A 16,402-nucleotide genomic window follows, 5' to 3' on the forward strand; every position below is an offset into this window, starting at 1 on the left:
ACGCTGATTAGTCGGGGTTGTTTCAGTCGATTTTATTTGACATTTCAGTCACCACCTAAGATAAATAGTGTCTCCACTTTGCACAGAATAAAATGTAAGTTGTCGAAGATCATCGTCCAACTCAACTTCCCGACCGAGCTGTAAACAGAAAACGGACACATTTAGTCAATACAAAACTACATCGCTAAATAGAAGACTTCACTCTTGACCAGCAAAATTTAATTAACCAAATCAACTGAAGGAAACAGAGTTCAATAAACAAAATAAGTCTGCATGCGAGCCAAGTGACCCATCAGGCCGGAGCTTATCCCGGTTTCTATAGCATGAAGCGACTAGGAGTATTTCTACTCCTCCCTTGATGGGATGCTAGTACATTGCCGGGTTGCCCCCAGCATTAAGTTCGCCGGTGCCCATTTATACACCTGGGTGGAGAAAGGCACTGTGACAGTTAAGTGTCTTGCCCAAAAAAATAACGCAATATCCCCGGTCAGGGCTCGAACCGATCCGGAGTCGAGCGCACTAACCATGAGGCCACCGCGCCTCCCACTACTGGCGGGTGGGGGGGTGGGGAGGGGTTTGAAACACTGAAGAGCCATTTTGGGCGGACGTTTTTCTTTTTTTGACTCTTTCGTCCTTGGCCGATATGATGCAAACAAGATCAGATTGTTGGTTTCAAACCAAGCGACTGTCTGTTGTTAGTAGTCTTGACCAGCAGTGCTGTTCTTCTGTAACTTAGGCTCTTGTAAGCTGTGATTGCCTCCAGCGAACAATCTTGATGGTAAAGAAAAAGTCACAGAGGAAAACAAACCGGGAAACAAACCGGGAAACAAACCGGGAAACAAACCGAGCCAATCGCTTCCAAGGCATAAAGCACAATAAGCCAATACGTCTAGTTAAAAACGAATTTATATTTTATCTAGATCTGTTTAGAACCCCAATGGCTCTGAAAACGTGCTCAGACTAAATATGCAATGACAGCGTTCAATTCCAAATGGAAATACGAAAAATTAGCCGTCGTCGTTTGCATTCTTCAGACTACGCAGAACTTTGTCATTTCACGTTCTTGTTTTGCAGAGGACGCCGGGTAAAGAAATGTACAAAGATTTATAACGCACATGCACAGCTAGTTTTACTCATTAAACCTTTTGTTTGGAGACGTTTTCGTTGCCGTCGTCGCCATGGTTTGCTTAAGCTCCCTAATGATACTTAGAGCGCACTCTAACAAGTGTTCAGAAGCTTTCGCGGTTTCGTAATGACAAGGTTTACTATTAGTCCTCCCCTCAGTCCACTTACCTTGCTGTCAACAGAGGACAACCTTTGGTCAGAACTATCGACTTTGAAAAGCCGATTAAATAATCCTTTAAGTTTTCCTATCGTCATAGTTCCTGTATGATAAAATAATGCTCAAGTTTGACTCCTTCTAAACAATAAATGGAAAACCGTTATACTTCTGAGGGCGGCAGTTCAAAAATTGACAACTGGTTAATCCGTGATAACAATTTAACCAAGGGTTTAATTCTCTCGCGATTTCGCCAAGGTGGCAAGGGTGGCGAGGGTGCCCAGGGTGGCAAGAGTGGCTAGAGAGGTGAGAATGGCCAAACTGGTGAGGGTAGTAAGGGTGGCTTGGGTGGCGAATGGGTTGGGGGTTGAGAGGGGGGGAAAGGTTGAGGAGGGTGGCAGGGGTGGCCTGGGCGATGACAGTGGCGAGGGTGATCAGGGTGGCCAGGGAAGCTGGAGTGGCAAGGGTGGCGAGAGATACAGGAGAAACAAGAGTGGCAAGGGAGGGGGGGGGGGGTGGTCAGGGTGGTGAGGGTGAGAATGGAGCCTGGGTGGCCAGGGCACCCAGGGCGGCATGAATAGCAAGGGTGGCAAGGGTTGCCAGGGTGATGAGGGTAGGGCAGTCGCAAGGGTGGCCAGGGTGGCAGGGCAGCGAGGGTGGCCAAGGTGATGAAAATGGCCAGGATTGCGAGTGCGGAGAGGGTTGCCAGGGTATACGTAGTCAGGGTGGCCAGGGTTTGCGAGAGTGGTATTTTAGCCAGCACACATGGTAAATGATTTACCTGGCAATTTTTTTGTGACAGACTTCTTATCAGGAGCATCAGGGCATGTAATTGTAACAGCTGAAATAGATCTTGTTAAGGAATGAAGCCTGTTTAACAAGTAACGAGCCAACAAGGGATACATGGCAAAGAAAAAGAAAGTCAAGGATACAAATCAAAGAGTCTTTTAAAGTTTTCGACGTGTTCTGGTTTCGCTCGGCTTCAGCAGGGACTCCATGCACTGAAACGTAACATGGAAAGGTTCAAAATAAAAACACGTTGGTTTTAGCATCTAGAAAGTCCAGAATTAAACTTCCAAAACATCGTAAAGCTTGTTTTCAAGCAATTAAATACAACTTCGGAATAACTTGACTTAAACGTTTTCAAATTGTTTAGGACTAATATTAATTCATGATTCTGGGGCAAGAGGCAACTGGGTGTCAATTCTACTTTAGTCTCAGCGACGGTGTCATAAGATCTTGACGCAAGCGTTGTGGGGCAGCAGTCCTCCAGGACCCCTCTCCAGCCCCTTTTGTCCTGTACTTCTCTCTGTAGCTGGTACTATTTCAAGCCTGTCCACCTCGTAGACCTCTCTACAGTATATCGCCAGCTGTTCCTTGGCCGCTGCCTTTTTCACTTTACTTGTGGGTCCCACGGTCCCATCTTAGCTTGGTGATTGTGTTGTTTGGCTTGCAAGGAGTAAGTTTTGTAATCCATCATAACCCAATATTCCCTCATTCCTGCTCTTAATTAATTTCCAGGATTTCCCAACATTAATTCCATGCATTAAGACTCTTATATTGACGACTGTAAACTGTTACCCAACTTGGAACCAATGCCTTATCACACCCAAATGCGTTTCAACAGAATAAAACACTTTGAAAACTTATGCATATTCTGAATGAATAACATTGGTTTCAAACCTTTGACAAGTTCTTCATATCTGGGATGTAAGTCAACAAATTCAGGTTGTAGTTCACTGTTTTTCCCTTCTACTGGATTTCCACCAGCATTAACCCATGACTTGGCGTATTTCTTTAAATAGGCTCGCTCTGCAGCCTCCCTTTCTTTAAGATTGGCCTAAAACAACAAGAAAAAAAAAACACACTGTAAGTTGTTTTGGTGTCACTGAATTGCAAAAAAAGGTGTTTTGGTGTGATTGTCTCAAAAAAGAAGAAAAATCTGATGTGTAACTCAGAAGCAACAAAGCAAAAATAAAGAGAAAGATAGATACAAAACAAAGAAAAGAAACACAAACAAAAGAAAAGGCCGTCAACTGTAATCGCAAAGTACAAGGCACCAATCCACGACTGATGTTTCCAAATTCTTGATTTCAGACATAACAAAATTGCGGAATCCTTCGGAAAAACACGATCTGTGCCCAACGTGACAAGCTTGCATAAAACGAACGAGTTCATACATGAATTTTTCAATTCTGGAAATCCCTCAATGTCGCACTCTAGATTAAAATCCGAGTGGTGTTCAAACACCTTTGCCGCCAAAGATGATCATCAATTTCGTGAATAATACTTTACAAATGCTAAACTTTGGTTGTTTTACGACTGTGCAATCTCACACCACAAACAAACCCTCTGAGCAACTCACCGGGCTTCCATTAAGTGAAGTGAGTGAGGGAAGGCGAGCAAGCAGTTCTTGACGACTTTCGAACGTAGTTTCCTCTGAAAGAACAAACCAATACTGTCAAACTGTATCCTGTACTTGATGCGAGAACAATAAAAACAGATCTGTTTGATATACATCTTACCCTGAAATAAAGGATTTCCTTTGAAGCGTAACGCATTCATAGAGGGAAGGTGATTTAGCTCGTTTACACTGTGAATCTGAAACGACATCATGATTGTAATTATAAAGCAGGTTTATCTTGCTTGCACCTACATGTAACTTCAGTTTCTGTCGCATGAAGCCACTAGGAGTATTGCTACCCCCCCCCCTCCCCCCGCCCGCCTGGATGGGATGCTGGTCCATCACAAGCTAGTCCTAGTTTTCTAGTTTTGGGGACTACGCTAGGCTAACTTTGGGGAAATGGGATGGCGCAGTAGTGAGAGCGCTCGCCTCCCATCAATGTGGCCTGGGTTTGATTCAAGCCCAGTGCCATAAGTGGGTAGAGTTTGTTGTTGGTTCTTGCCTTGCTCTGAGAGTTTTTCTCCTGGTTCTCCGGTTTTCCTCCCTCCACAAAACCAACACTCCAAATTCCAATTTGACCAGGACAGAGCACCTGCATGAAAACCAGCTACAGCTGATGTGGCTTCCTCTCTAAATATTGTAATTTATTTTTTTTTTAGTCCCTGCATTCTCTCAGGTTACCCTAATCTACAAGAACCCATTTATCTCTATTATGGAGGGAAGGGCTCAGAGAGCAAAGTTTCTTTCCTTACTCTGTAGTTTTCCTTTCATGTTGTAGCAATGAGCCAGAGCGGAACAAAGTAATGATTTTTTCTTACCTCATTTATTTTATTGTTACTGAGTGAGAGAGATTCCAAAGCAGGGAAAAGAGGAACACTGCCTTGTCCATCTGAACAGAAATAAATGAGACATGTTTGTGCACTAATGCAACAAACAAACAAACAAACAAACAAACAATACAAAAAATGTAACTGAATAAAGAGCAACAGAAATCACAATACAGAACACTGGACAGCATTCTAGGCACGTAATGCGTGCAGACATCATAACTAAACAACCATTTGCACTTGTTATATAGCCATAATGCTACACAAAATTGTTACAACTTAGCTTTTGGTCTGCACTGTATATGGTGTTTATTCTAAAGTTAAATTGCAAGACAAAGTTTTTACAGTTCTTTTTTAAGATATAGTTACTACTTTTGCTGTTATAGTTTTCTGCCTGACCAAGTTGTCACTCTTAAGTTTGCTTTAGTGTAAAGATTATTTTGCATGGCACAAAACAATGTGCTCACTTTCATGCCGGAACTGAAAACGTCAGGGACCTATCTTAAACCAGATTCCTTCAACAAGAACTATGGAAAATGTATGGAACACACAAAGGAGAATTTAGATATTGCTGTTTGCAAGGTTAAAATCAAACAGAAACAGCAGTTACACATGTAATACCAACCTTGAACTTTGTTTCCTAATTCAACACCAGTTATACCATTGTCATTTAAAATAAGACAGTTGAGCCTAAAAAAAGAAATTTTGTCGCAGAGCTAAATAAATGAAGAAACCTTATTTAAACACATTTGAGCCTAAAAAAGAAATTTGGCGCAGAGCTAAATAAATGAAGAAACCTTATTTAAACACATTTTTACAGCCCAAGTCTGTGTCAATGATTAATATGGACATTATAGCATGCTTTAAAGGGTTTCTAACTTACCTTGGTAAATGTCCCAGTCTTAAAATTGTTTTCCACTCTGACAGCTGGTTTCCTTCCAAATTTAAAAGTTCTATATTCTGGAGTCCTTGCAGTTCACAAAGCTGACCATCTTTCCCTCTACAAAGAAAATGGCATTTCTTTAATTAAGCCCTGATGTCAACATACACACTCTCCTTAGTAGTCTCCATACAATTCACATAGTGCTAGTTTGGAGAACCTGATCCATTATCAATACTATGATGGTGGCCTCATGGTTAGTGTGCTTGTCTCCAGATTGAGCGGTTCAGGTTCGAGCCCTGGCCAGGAACATTGCATTGTGTTCTGGGGCAGGACACTTTACTGTACTCTCACAGTGCCTCTCTCTACCCAGATGTATAAATGGTTACCAGCAAACTTGATATTGGGGGTAACCCTGCAATGGACTAGCATCCCATCCAGGGGGGAGTAGAAATACTCCTAGTCGCTTCATGCTACAGAAACCGAGTTAAACTCTGACCTGATGGGCCACTTGGCTCCTATGCAGACTTACCAGTATGTTTGACATGTTTTGAAGTTATTAATACTTATAACAGAAGTAAGTCCTTTATCATGATCAGTCTTTGTCCTCTAAAAATGCTGGTGACAAAAGGGTGCAGAATCCACTTCCTCCAATCTTCTTGCAACTTTGATGCTTTTACTTTGCCCCTTTGCAGGGCTGTCATTAAGTTTTGAGTCACCTGAAGTCTCATTCTCCAAACCCGTAGCAAACTTGTTACTTTGTGGTTGAATTCTATCAACAACAGGCAATTTCACCCATAGCATCTTGAAGGGAAAATCAAGCATACTCAGCTGTAACAGGTGTTATGGGTTACAGCCCTCAATGACAGCCCTGCCTTTGCAACATTTTAAGAACCATCACCAATGCAAGATATGAAAGAGTAATAATTGTTATGTATTTTGTCACTTTACCTGAGGTTATTTAAACAGTTGTGACAAACATGAAGTTCTTTGAGTGATGGCATCACACTTACAATAACCTCTACCTAGAGTGGATAAAAAAGTCAGTAACAGCAAAATGATTGGTGTTCTGGTTATTGCATAAATGTGAGAGCAAGTAAGGATTTATACTATAAGTGATATTTGAGGATAAATTTGTCTAAAAATTGAATGAACCTCAAGTAATGTCTAATTTAGAGGAATTTTCAAAGATCGCAAGCAATATAACTGTTTGAGCTTTTGTATGATCACTCATTATCTATGTTATATTTCTCACCTAACATGGAAAATTGCAGAAATATTTACCTCTTGCCAATGAAGTTGCATTCTGTTTAAAAACAGAACTGATATTGTAGTGAATGATGGCAGAAGCTGTTCTGGTACAGGTGGTAATCTGAGAACATTTTCACTGGAGGATACAATGGAGAGGATGCTAATCAGTTAAAACAATCCAGCCTACCACATAATATCAAAATACAGATGAAGAAAGAATCCTATGATCTGGACTTTCAGTTCCCTGTAATGAGTAACTATAAAATGTTCCACTATGGTTGCATTATAGTGTACATTTAAATCATTTCAAACCCTTTTATTAAGGCCTGTTGTGATGTAGACCATTGTTTGCAGCGAACGAGGTTATATGTACGGTACACTGTAGTTGTTGTTAATATTAGAAAACATCACAAATACTTCAAGTAACAGGAGTAAAATATGGCATTCACTTTTCCTTACCTTACATTGAGTATTTGGAGGTGCCGCAAATTTCTCGTGATAGAAGCCAAATCGCTCCAAGAAGACAGAAGGGTTTTAGATAGGTCTAATTCTGATATATCTGAACTTATGTTAAGAAGAAATCAAGACAAACAACTATTACATGTACATGATGACAATAAGACCTACATTGGGTGCCAAATCCTTGGAAATTCAATGTCAAATTAACTTATCAATACAAAATGAAGATTATACAGCTGCTTAATAACACGTTCAATATCAGGGTTTTAGCCAGATGAGCACCCAGGCATCCTTGCATGGATGCTCACATTTTAGAGAAACTTAATGTGAGTTATTTCTAAATTGAGAAAAAATTTGAAAGTATCAAAATAAATTTACCCTCAAAAGGGCAGAGGCTTACATAGCATTTTAAATTTTGCCACAAGATCCCACCATGAGAGTGGCACCTGTAGCCCTATAAAACGTTTTGGATGCCCAATTTTTAAAGCCCTGGCCAAAAGCCTGACATGTATCACATATGATAACATAACTGACTGTCAGGATACTTGGTGCAACTGTGTAAAAATCAGTCTCTTTGTCTGGTCCATTGACTACAATGCCTCGTAAACTAACCACTTTGAGTTCCTTGTAGTTACTGAAAAGTAATGCATGAACAAACTGTCATTAATAAGGATTACTCACTATCTACTGTGTATGGTAATTTTTCTGTTACTATACAGCAAGATAGTCTTGAGGTAAATCCAAGTGTTCTCATTGGTTTCTTGGGATTTTGCCATAAGGACCCTTACCTTGAAACAGTCATTGCTTTAGAAAGCTTGCAACTTGCCCAAGCCCCATATAATAAACTACTTACTAACCTAGCTTGCTTGAGCCATACTAGGGAAATTATTGGTCCCCTAAGTTTGCTGCGCTTGGTCCATACTGCCACAACATTGGGCCAATATTGCCCCTGTGCCCAGTCAGTAAGAGATTATTACAACATAGTAAATATATAACAACTAAACAGAAAGATAGATATAGATATAGATATATAGATATATAGATATATAGATATATAGATATATAGATATATAGATATATAGATATATAGATATAGATATAGATAGATAGATAGATAGATAGATAGATAGATAGATAGATAGATAGATAGATAGATAGATAGATATATATATATATATGTGCATGCATGACATGTTAAATTTGAAATTGAGGTTTTGTTAACAAGACCCATAACTAATTATCACAGGGAAAACTAAATTCCTGAGTAAATCCAGTTTGTCTTATGATTATTCACAAGCAAGGTCATCATACATGTAGCTATCAGTCACACACAAGGTCATCTTTGTAGCTCACATTCTCACTCAAGCAACTTTCATCTCTGATCTTGGAATTAATTTCTGTTCTCACACACTGAATGCCATTTGTCTGCCACACCACAATGCAACAGCACTTTATTGACATTTCTATCAACATCACAACGATAACAGAATCTGAGTCAACAACAGGAAAAAACTACCCAACCGTTGATACACTTCTATTAACTTTAGGCAAGAACTTCCTAAGGGGTGGGAGGGTGGGAAAACTGTTGCACTGTCCAGCAAGAAAAGAAAAACTGAACCACGTGACTGAGGGCGAAACTGACATCCCGACTTGTACCCAGCTCCCCCATTCAGTGTGGGAGAACTTTGTTTCCTGCTTCTTTTGCATGCTCAGCCGGCAGGAAAACATGTCATCAAAAACTGGTGTCTGATGAGCTGACAAAGCTTGAGAACTTAATGGATTGGATTGTCTAGTGTTTAAAAATACCTTTGCTTTTCCTGGATAGAATCTGCTCCAACCATTTCTACAGGTTTTTTCTTGTTTCCACCACTCATAACATACATGTCTTCTTTGTTGATCCCATCACCACCCAGCCCATACTGTTCCTTCAGAGCTTCAATAACACTGATTCCAAAGTCTACTTTCTTTGGCCTTACAAAAGAACCACTCTTTGGATGCCTGTAAGGTAAAGGAAAAGTCAGTGGTCATTAGCTTAGTAGCCCATGAGTCTTCATGTATAAAGAGACTTAGAGTATTTCTCTACCCCCTCATACATGCAATGGTAGTCAATCATTGGGTTATCCCCAGCATTATAGTTTTCTTCAATTTTCTTCCTGAAGAACCTGACAAAATGACCCCACTGAGGGCTTGAACCCAAAAGCACTCATCAAACTGCTTGCGACCAGGTATAAGATTATTAAAATATTAAACTGAATTTGTTCACTTAACATATAATTATGTTACTGCGTTATACAAAGAGGTTTTGCAACAAGTCCACTCCTGCTTCTACCATCACTGATGTATAAACTTATTGGAGCATGTAATACTAAGTTACAGAAACAACGGAATGACATGACTTTTTCCTTTAGAAAACACTCCATACTAATATACATTTCTAAGTTTTGTTTTCTGCTGCCCTGCTTAGTTCAGGCTTCTGGAAAATCTCAGTTGTATATAATGAAGGGTATTGAATGTTGTTTACCTGCACACAAAGTATTTAACTCCTTCGTGGGTTCCGTCATGTTTGCCTCTATCTGGATCATCCCATTCAATACCATACCACTCACCTACAAAGTACGCACTGTCCTTAGTTTTAATTAGTCATCCCCATCACACAATTCAATTAGTCACGCAAAACTAAATCGCCAGCAATTAAAAAAGTCATTACAAGAAGTTCATTTGTTGGCTCTACTTCCTACTTCCTCCCTAAAGGACATTCTATCTCATCCCTTTATGTTATGCGAGTGTAGATTCTGTTCAAAGATAATCTATAGCAAGAAAAAAGGGAAGAAAATGAAAGACCAAGCACACTGTGACTAACATTTTCAAGGCTGAAGTGCTCTCACCAATACAGTAAGACCCTGTTTACGGTAGCAAAATAATGACATAATGGCAAGGTAAGGCAAATGCAAAAAGATCGCCTCGTATGGTATTGTTGCTTTTATGTCACTGGAGAGGGTGGTAAAGGGTATTTTCGTGACCTGTGATCGGCCCTTTTTATTTCCTGTGAAATGTGAAATTGCCATTTTTTTCCTTGTGAATCGTGATTTCCATAGTCGCCGTAAACCGTGATTTTCCAAAATGTTCTCTTCTATTTTCCGTGAAGCGTGAAATGCCAATGTTGTATTTTTCGTGAATTGTGAAAGGTCTGCTTTATTTTCCGTGAAACGTGATCTATACCCCCCCTTTACGACCCTCACAGGAGGGAACAATACAACATAACAACATAACTGGGAACATAGTCAGATAAACATAATGACGCAGGGGAAATACTATCTTTTCTTCATGCTGGTATGTCCTTATGTTGCAAATGTGGAGGACTAGGCTTAACCTATTTACCTTTATAAATAAAAAATCCACAGGTACAAGAACGGATAATTTATGACAATGTAGGATGAGATCTGACAAGTAAATATCCAGTTAGAGTTAAATTCTCCCTCACAAAATTCAATGCAAGATACTCTGAGTTGTAAGGAATATTTTTACCCCGAGCTTTGGAGTTAAAGGGGTAAGTTCCACTGACGATTGAGAATTTATAGATCAGCTCAGGTGAAATTTAAGACCCACTGTAGTGCAATTTTATACAATTATTTAAAGCATTCTTTTCTCTCCGTGTGGGCCCTGATATTAAGATAAGGCTTCAACAATGTTATTTTTCCTGCCTACTTACCTGAGGTAGGAGGAACAACCCCTATATACTTTAATTCACCGCGAAAACCTTCGCACAAAACCCTCCTTCCAATCTCATCCGCCATATTGTTGACAGCGAAAATTGTGGACAGCAGCATCAGGAAATTAATATAATTCAAGTATTGATTGGTTAAAACCACGGAGTGTCAAAATTAGCCAATAGGAATGATTGTTATGTTTTCCCATCCGTGGTTTGGCGCCGATCTTCCATCGAGTGTCTGAGGCCAAAACATTAGCGGACCTTAGGTAGTTTGTTCGCTAAAATGCCTCGTGGCGGCAAACGAAAGAAGGAAGATCACAGTGATTTTGGAAGAGATGAAGCTGCGCAAGAAGAAAAAGATGAATCTCCTGATGAAACGAGTTCAGTCTTAAAGAAAATGAAGGGCCTTAAGAGCTTGACGTTCAAGATCGAGCATTGGTAAGCTATTTTTCTGTTATCAAAATTTACTATGAAAACTTAAGTCAGTCATTTTAAGACACCTATCTGGCTTGACAAGTTTTGATGCGTTTGACTCTTTGGTTTTGTAATCAGACCTATAAACCGGTGGAAAGACGAGGGAGGGTGGGGGGGATAACGAGTGCTATGCAAGACCCAGGGGGACTCCCTATTAAACTGACGGTAGTGCTAGTCGTACCCTCTACGTATTGAGTGAAAAAATGACAGGTCCTAGTGTAAATTAACTGAGTTTTGGTTGAGATTATTCATTTTTATGTGTAATGTAGTCACGTTTATCCAGAAATCTTGTTCACAAATAAGAAAATATGAAATTTTGTTGGTTTGGATTTATTAGTACCTCTCAGGGGTGAACATGGATATGAGCCACGCCCACAACAGGATTCTAGAGGGTAGCAAAGTGGGGGTTTTGATCCTGTTTCACACAAGAATTTTGCAAAAATCATACATCTCGTTTTCTTTTAACAGGATTTAGCAATGTTTTTTGTCACAAATTCACAGATCACATCAGTCTTTTATTTGCCTTGCCAGGCCTGGCACAAGGGAGAAACAAAGACTACATGTTACAGCCTGCAGATTACAAGGCCTTGTGCACAATTATGCATAAATCCATTCAACTCATCTCCTTTTTTGTTTCATGTACCACTGCAGTAAATCCTGACAGGTGTATAAACGGAATGCAAATCAGCTGTCCTCGGAGCTGCTGCAGGCATTCCCAAGTGCCAAGGTTCTTATCAATGACACAAAGCCACGGTCCAAGAGCTTTGAATTGACAGCTATCAAGGAGGGTGGAGAAGGTTGGTAGAAAATGTGACATACTCAAACTGTGCTTGAATTTAAACTCCAGTGCACTGTAAGTGTTAGACCACAGTGCCTGACTTATGGAAAAAAATTCCTAGCTGTTAAGAATGTAATGCGTAAGATTTTTCACCCTTGGCTCATAACAATATTGAGACACTAATAAGGTTCCTTTGGTCAGTCAGTGAGACCAATTTTCTGGGAGAAAATGTACCAATAACCTGGTGTACACTTAGTTCCGGGAAAAAGGCCATAGTAGAACCCTTTCATGTGACTTTATCATTCTTAAAAATAGGACAGTCACAGGACAGAAAGGATAATTTATGTTTGAGATTTTACATGTAGGGTGGTTTAAAAGTTTGAAATTGAAAGGAATTGACTGTATTAAATAAAAGTTTCAGTCTACTGATTACCAACTTTGCCTGACGATTGTCAGTTACTCCCTCTGACAATAAATATTTGTATGTTATAAGACTTAGTGCTGTATCAGCAGATATCTTGGAGGCAAAGTAATAGTTTGCGTTGCAAATTGGTATATAAAGCATTGATATATTTGGTGAATTTTGATGTGCTTTGACCTTTGCAAACATATCTCTTGGTTTGTTCATAGAGTTGCTGCTTTGGACTGGAATAAAAAAGGGTCCACCAAGGAAGCTAAAGTTTCCAGTCAACACTGACCTCATTGAAGAAGTGAAGAAAAAGCTTTAGTACCCAGATAAACTGGTAATATTAAATGATTTTATAAGTTGAAACACTATTCTTTAGTAAATGATAAAAGAAGACTTGATAAATGATAAAAGAAGACTTGAATACAAATAATTGCTGATTGAGAAAATTAGCTTGGGCACCTCAATCTCCTGAACACTGCAAAATTCAGACTTCAAATCCAGATACAAGATGGGGACCTGATGTGAAAATACTTTGACCAGTTTCAAATCTCTTGCAGGTTTGTTACTGAAGAAACTAATTTCTGCTTGCTGCATATTGAAGCCAAGTAAATGACAGTTCATGAAGAAATATGGAGCTTTCTGCTCTTTTTGTGGACTTGATGTTAAGTTGGCACAGTTGCACAGTTATGAAAATTGGTATTCAGTGATGTATCTTCTTGAGAGCCCAAGTTGACTTTGTTTTAGTTTTTTCTGTTTGTAAGTGAAATCACATCATTAGGACATCAGGGGAACATGTAAATGGTTCCTTTTATTTAACATGCAAATTCTAAATTTTGAAACCCAGTTAGCAAGATTGCGTTTAACCCTGCTGTCAATCTTAAGTATGACATTGAAAATCAACTGACTCTGGGAAAAAAGAAACAAAAATGGTGAATCAAATTTCACCAATCACAACCGATGGATGTGATGTTTTGAACCTGCTGGGGGAAATTTCTTGTTGCCAAATGCCCGCTAAGGTAATTTATGGAAGTGCAACACATAACTTAGTCGAGTTGCAAACACTTCAGAGTTTGTGGCATTGAAAGGCACAGCGTAACTCAACCTGGAAATATCTTTTATAAATTGTTAATATTGTGTAGCCAGCAGGCAGCTGTATTCAATTGAGTTTGTTTAGGAAAAATGATAGATTTATCAACCACTAAGTATATAATCAGCTTTACAGAAGACTGAAGTGGCAAGGTGCTACAAGACTGTGTTGTGTTACATCTTGAAAGAACTGTATTGTTTGGGAGATAAATTCTGAAAAGTCTTGCTAATGAATGGCTGAGTCTGCTTATCAATTGTAAAGAATTGTTTTGTTCATTGGAAGCAATAAAGTAATCATTCTGTTGATTGGGAATGAACCTGATGATTTTGTTTGTCTTCAAAGCAATTAAATTTATGGAAGAAATTTTCTGATAATAAGCAATCCAAAATATGTTATTATCTCCTAAATACATATTAAAACAAACCTGAAAGATATGACTGACGAAGGTGAAATAACATAATTTAAATGCCCAACTAGTTTAGTCTTTAATCACTTGTTCAAAAAGTTTGAATTAAAACATAAATAAAAAAGGTAGAATTTTGATCAAGAAAGTGAAACAGAAGCCACTGAGATAATATTATGTTGCTAGAAATAAATTATTAAATATGTGACTTAAAGAAATTTGCAAAATTTGTTGTCATGAACCACAAAACTGTAAAGGATCTTTCAGCTGTTAAATCCTTTTAGCAAATTTACACCCCCGGGGATTTGTCAGATTTCCAACAATTTACAGCCTGCAACTTTGACAGTATCCTATCTTACGTTTAACTCTTCACCCGAGGAAAAATTAAATATTAAATGGAACATAATGCTATGTAACGTTTTATTTGTAATTTTATATGAAAGGGGTTGCCAAACCCATGTTCCCTTTTGTTTCATCAATATTTAGACTTCAGTAAATTCAGGTTCAATGAAAACTACTGTACGCACACTGTTCAAGAGTTTTATTAGTTTCAGACTAAATAATCCTTGATTCCTAATAATTATTCACAACAAATAACGGCAACGTGAATTTAAATAACTTAAAGCTCAAGATAACCTTTCGACAACATTTTCCAGTCTTTGTAAAGAGTGTGAAAACATTATAAGCTATGAAAGATGGATTTGATACGGTTATGATTTCTATCTGAATGCTTAAGTAAACAAACCTAAATGGCAATAAGTACGAATTTGTATTTCATGAAACGAGGATTACCCTTAATCATCGTTGCTTTTTAATTTTCCCTCAACCAAGCCAAGTTCCTTAATCGCTTTGTACTGATCCGGTACTTCCATTAGAGCGTGAAGTGCAAAAGAAGTGTCTGGATATTTAGCATTGTGTACAACATCCTCGTATTCAACAAACTGAAAGTTATCAAAGCGTCTTTGGGGGAGTAACTCATCATATTCATGCATTCGGTCCCATGGACCATCTCCTACCCCAACAACTATGATGGAGAGAGGAAAATTCGAAGCTTCCACAATCGCTTGTCTCGTGCTTCGTTCATGTTCGTCGACAACTTGGCCATCTGCTACTATTACCAGAATGGTATAAGCCTTCTCCTGTTCAACTATCTCTATAGCTTTGTGTATAAGCGGGGCAAATGTAGTTGGACCACTCAGTGTTACGCGGCGCACGACTTCGCTGTATTGTGTCAGGACATCATTCAAACCTTTACACGGGGAACCGTCCTGGTTAAAACTAAACACACTTTGATCTTTCGTCGATGAGTCGCCAAATCCGAAAGCGGGTATTCGATTATCCTCGTCGAATGGCTCCAATGTTTTGCTAACAATCTGCACCACACGCTGGTAAGGATTCAATTTCCTCGTGCTGTTGAAGATGTGATGAAGTGACTTTCCGCCGAAACTTTTCCTCCCTTGCCATTCATTGCTCGCCGTGAAATCTATACCAATAATCAAATTACTCTTTTCTAATCCGGCATTTCTAATTGCAAACGAGACTTCTTCCACAGTGGCAAATTTATCCTTGATGGAGTGAAATTCGTACAGACCGAGGCTCTTGCACAAACTAGAAGCTCTGAGACGCTTCGACACCATTTTGTACGTCTTGAGCGATTCTTTCGGTCGAAAATAGATCGCGTAGATGAAAAATCCAGCAATTGCAGATGTGAAGAACAAGATTACATCCAGCGGAAAGGGGAACTCCATTTTTTTTCTCGACAGTTGCAGTGTGGAGATAATATTAATAAATTGACTTCAACATTTACATTTCTCACATCTGGCACGGCCACGATAATGACGGGAAGGCGTGACGTTCGTCACGTTATCTCAGTCAGCGTAACGGTCCGTAACGCCACCACTTCTTGAAACTTGACCAACTGAAAATGTACTGACTCGTCTTCTATTTAAGTAAGAGCAAGATATGAATAATATAAGTCAAAATGACCAAGAAAATACGTGCAAAGGACGTAAATCCGTGTACGTCTTTTAAATGCGGATATGCTCCCTCGTAAAAAGGTCACGTTTGTTTCGTCAGAGCTGAATTGATTCCTAGAATGTTAATCAAATCAGGGGCACCCAACGGATCGTTTCGGTAAATTATCTGTTCGGAAGGCTTTTAATCCCCTCTGATTTTCTTGAGAGAATTGGCACCTCGAACTTTCGTGACATGAGAAATTTAATGTCTGTTGTTTTCGGACTGTTAAAAATGTCGTTTTGAGTACCGAAAAAAGATCAGCTATCATTTTCGGAAAGGCGATAAGACCTAAGGTTTTCGGGAAATGGACAAAAAAGCCCTAATAAATTCGAGAATACTCAAGTTCCCCTAGAATATCCGAACAGATGAAATTTTTTTAGTGCAACCTAAAATTAACCTACAGAGCTTTAAAAGTACTCCAGATAG

At 39.1% G+C, this 16,402-nt stretch overlaps 2 protein-coding genes and 1 pseudogene across 3 annotated transcripts; 1 reads left to right on the top strand and 2 right to left on the bottom strand.

Annotated features, from left to right (window-relative positions):
* Positions 1-11: 11 nt before the first annotated feature.
* LOC110059918 (tubulin-specific chaperone E-like) lies at positions 12-10,942 on the bottom strand. Its single transcript, XM_089279606.1, has 17 exons — positions 10,810-10,942; positions 9,622-9,706; positions 8,907-9,098; positions 7,646-7,734; positions 7,101-7,200; positions 6,675-6,777; positions 6,342-6,415; positions 5,394-5,510; positions 5,136-5,200; positions 4,502-4,572; positions 3,805-3,880; positions 3,645-3,718; positions 2,963-3,119; positions 2,212-2,280; positions 2,061-2,120; positions 1,294-1,385; positions 12-138 (listed from the first exon to the last, which is right to left on the bottom strand). The coding sequence occupies exons 1-17, from the start codon at positions 10,925-10,927 to the stop codon at positions 49-51; spliced, it is 1,632 nt and encodes a 543-aa protein (XP_089135732.1). The 5' UTR covers positions 10,928-10,942; the 3' UTR covers positions 12-48.
* Positions 10,943-10,995: 53 nt separating this feature from the next.
* Positions 10,996-13,869, top strand: LOC149096784 (selenoprotein H-like; annotated as a pseudogene). Its single transcript, XR_016204178.1, has 4 exons — positions 10,996-11,247; positions 11,935-12,080; positions 12,692-12,804; positions 13,028-13,869. The product of XR_016204178.1 is annotated as a selenoprotein H-like (transcript).
* Positions 13,870-14,486: 617 nt separating this feature from the next.
* Positions 14,487-15,886, bottom strand: LOC110060021 (uncharacterized). Its single transcript, XM_020766752.2, has one exon. The coding sequence runs from the start codon at positions 15,706-15,708 to the stop codon at positions 14,755-14,757; it is 954 nt and encodes a 317-aa protein (XP_020622411.1). The 5' UTR covers positions 15,709-15,886; the 3' UTR covers positions 14,487-14,754.
* Positions 15,887-16,402: the final 516 nt, after the last annotated feature.

The sequence above is a fragment of the Orbicella faveolata genome, unplaced genomic scaffold (genome assembly GCF_042242905.1).
Source record: "Orbicella faveolata isolate gen_17 unplaced genomic scaffold, um_ofav_v1 contig_47, whole genome shotgun sequence".
Classification (NCBI taxonomy): Eukaryota; Metazoa; Cnidaria; class Anthozoa; order Scleractinia; family Merulinidae; genus Orbicella; species Orbicella faveolata.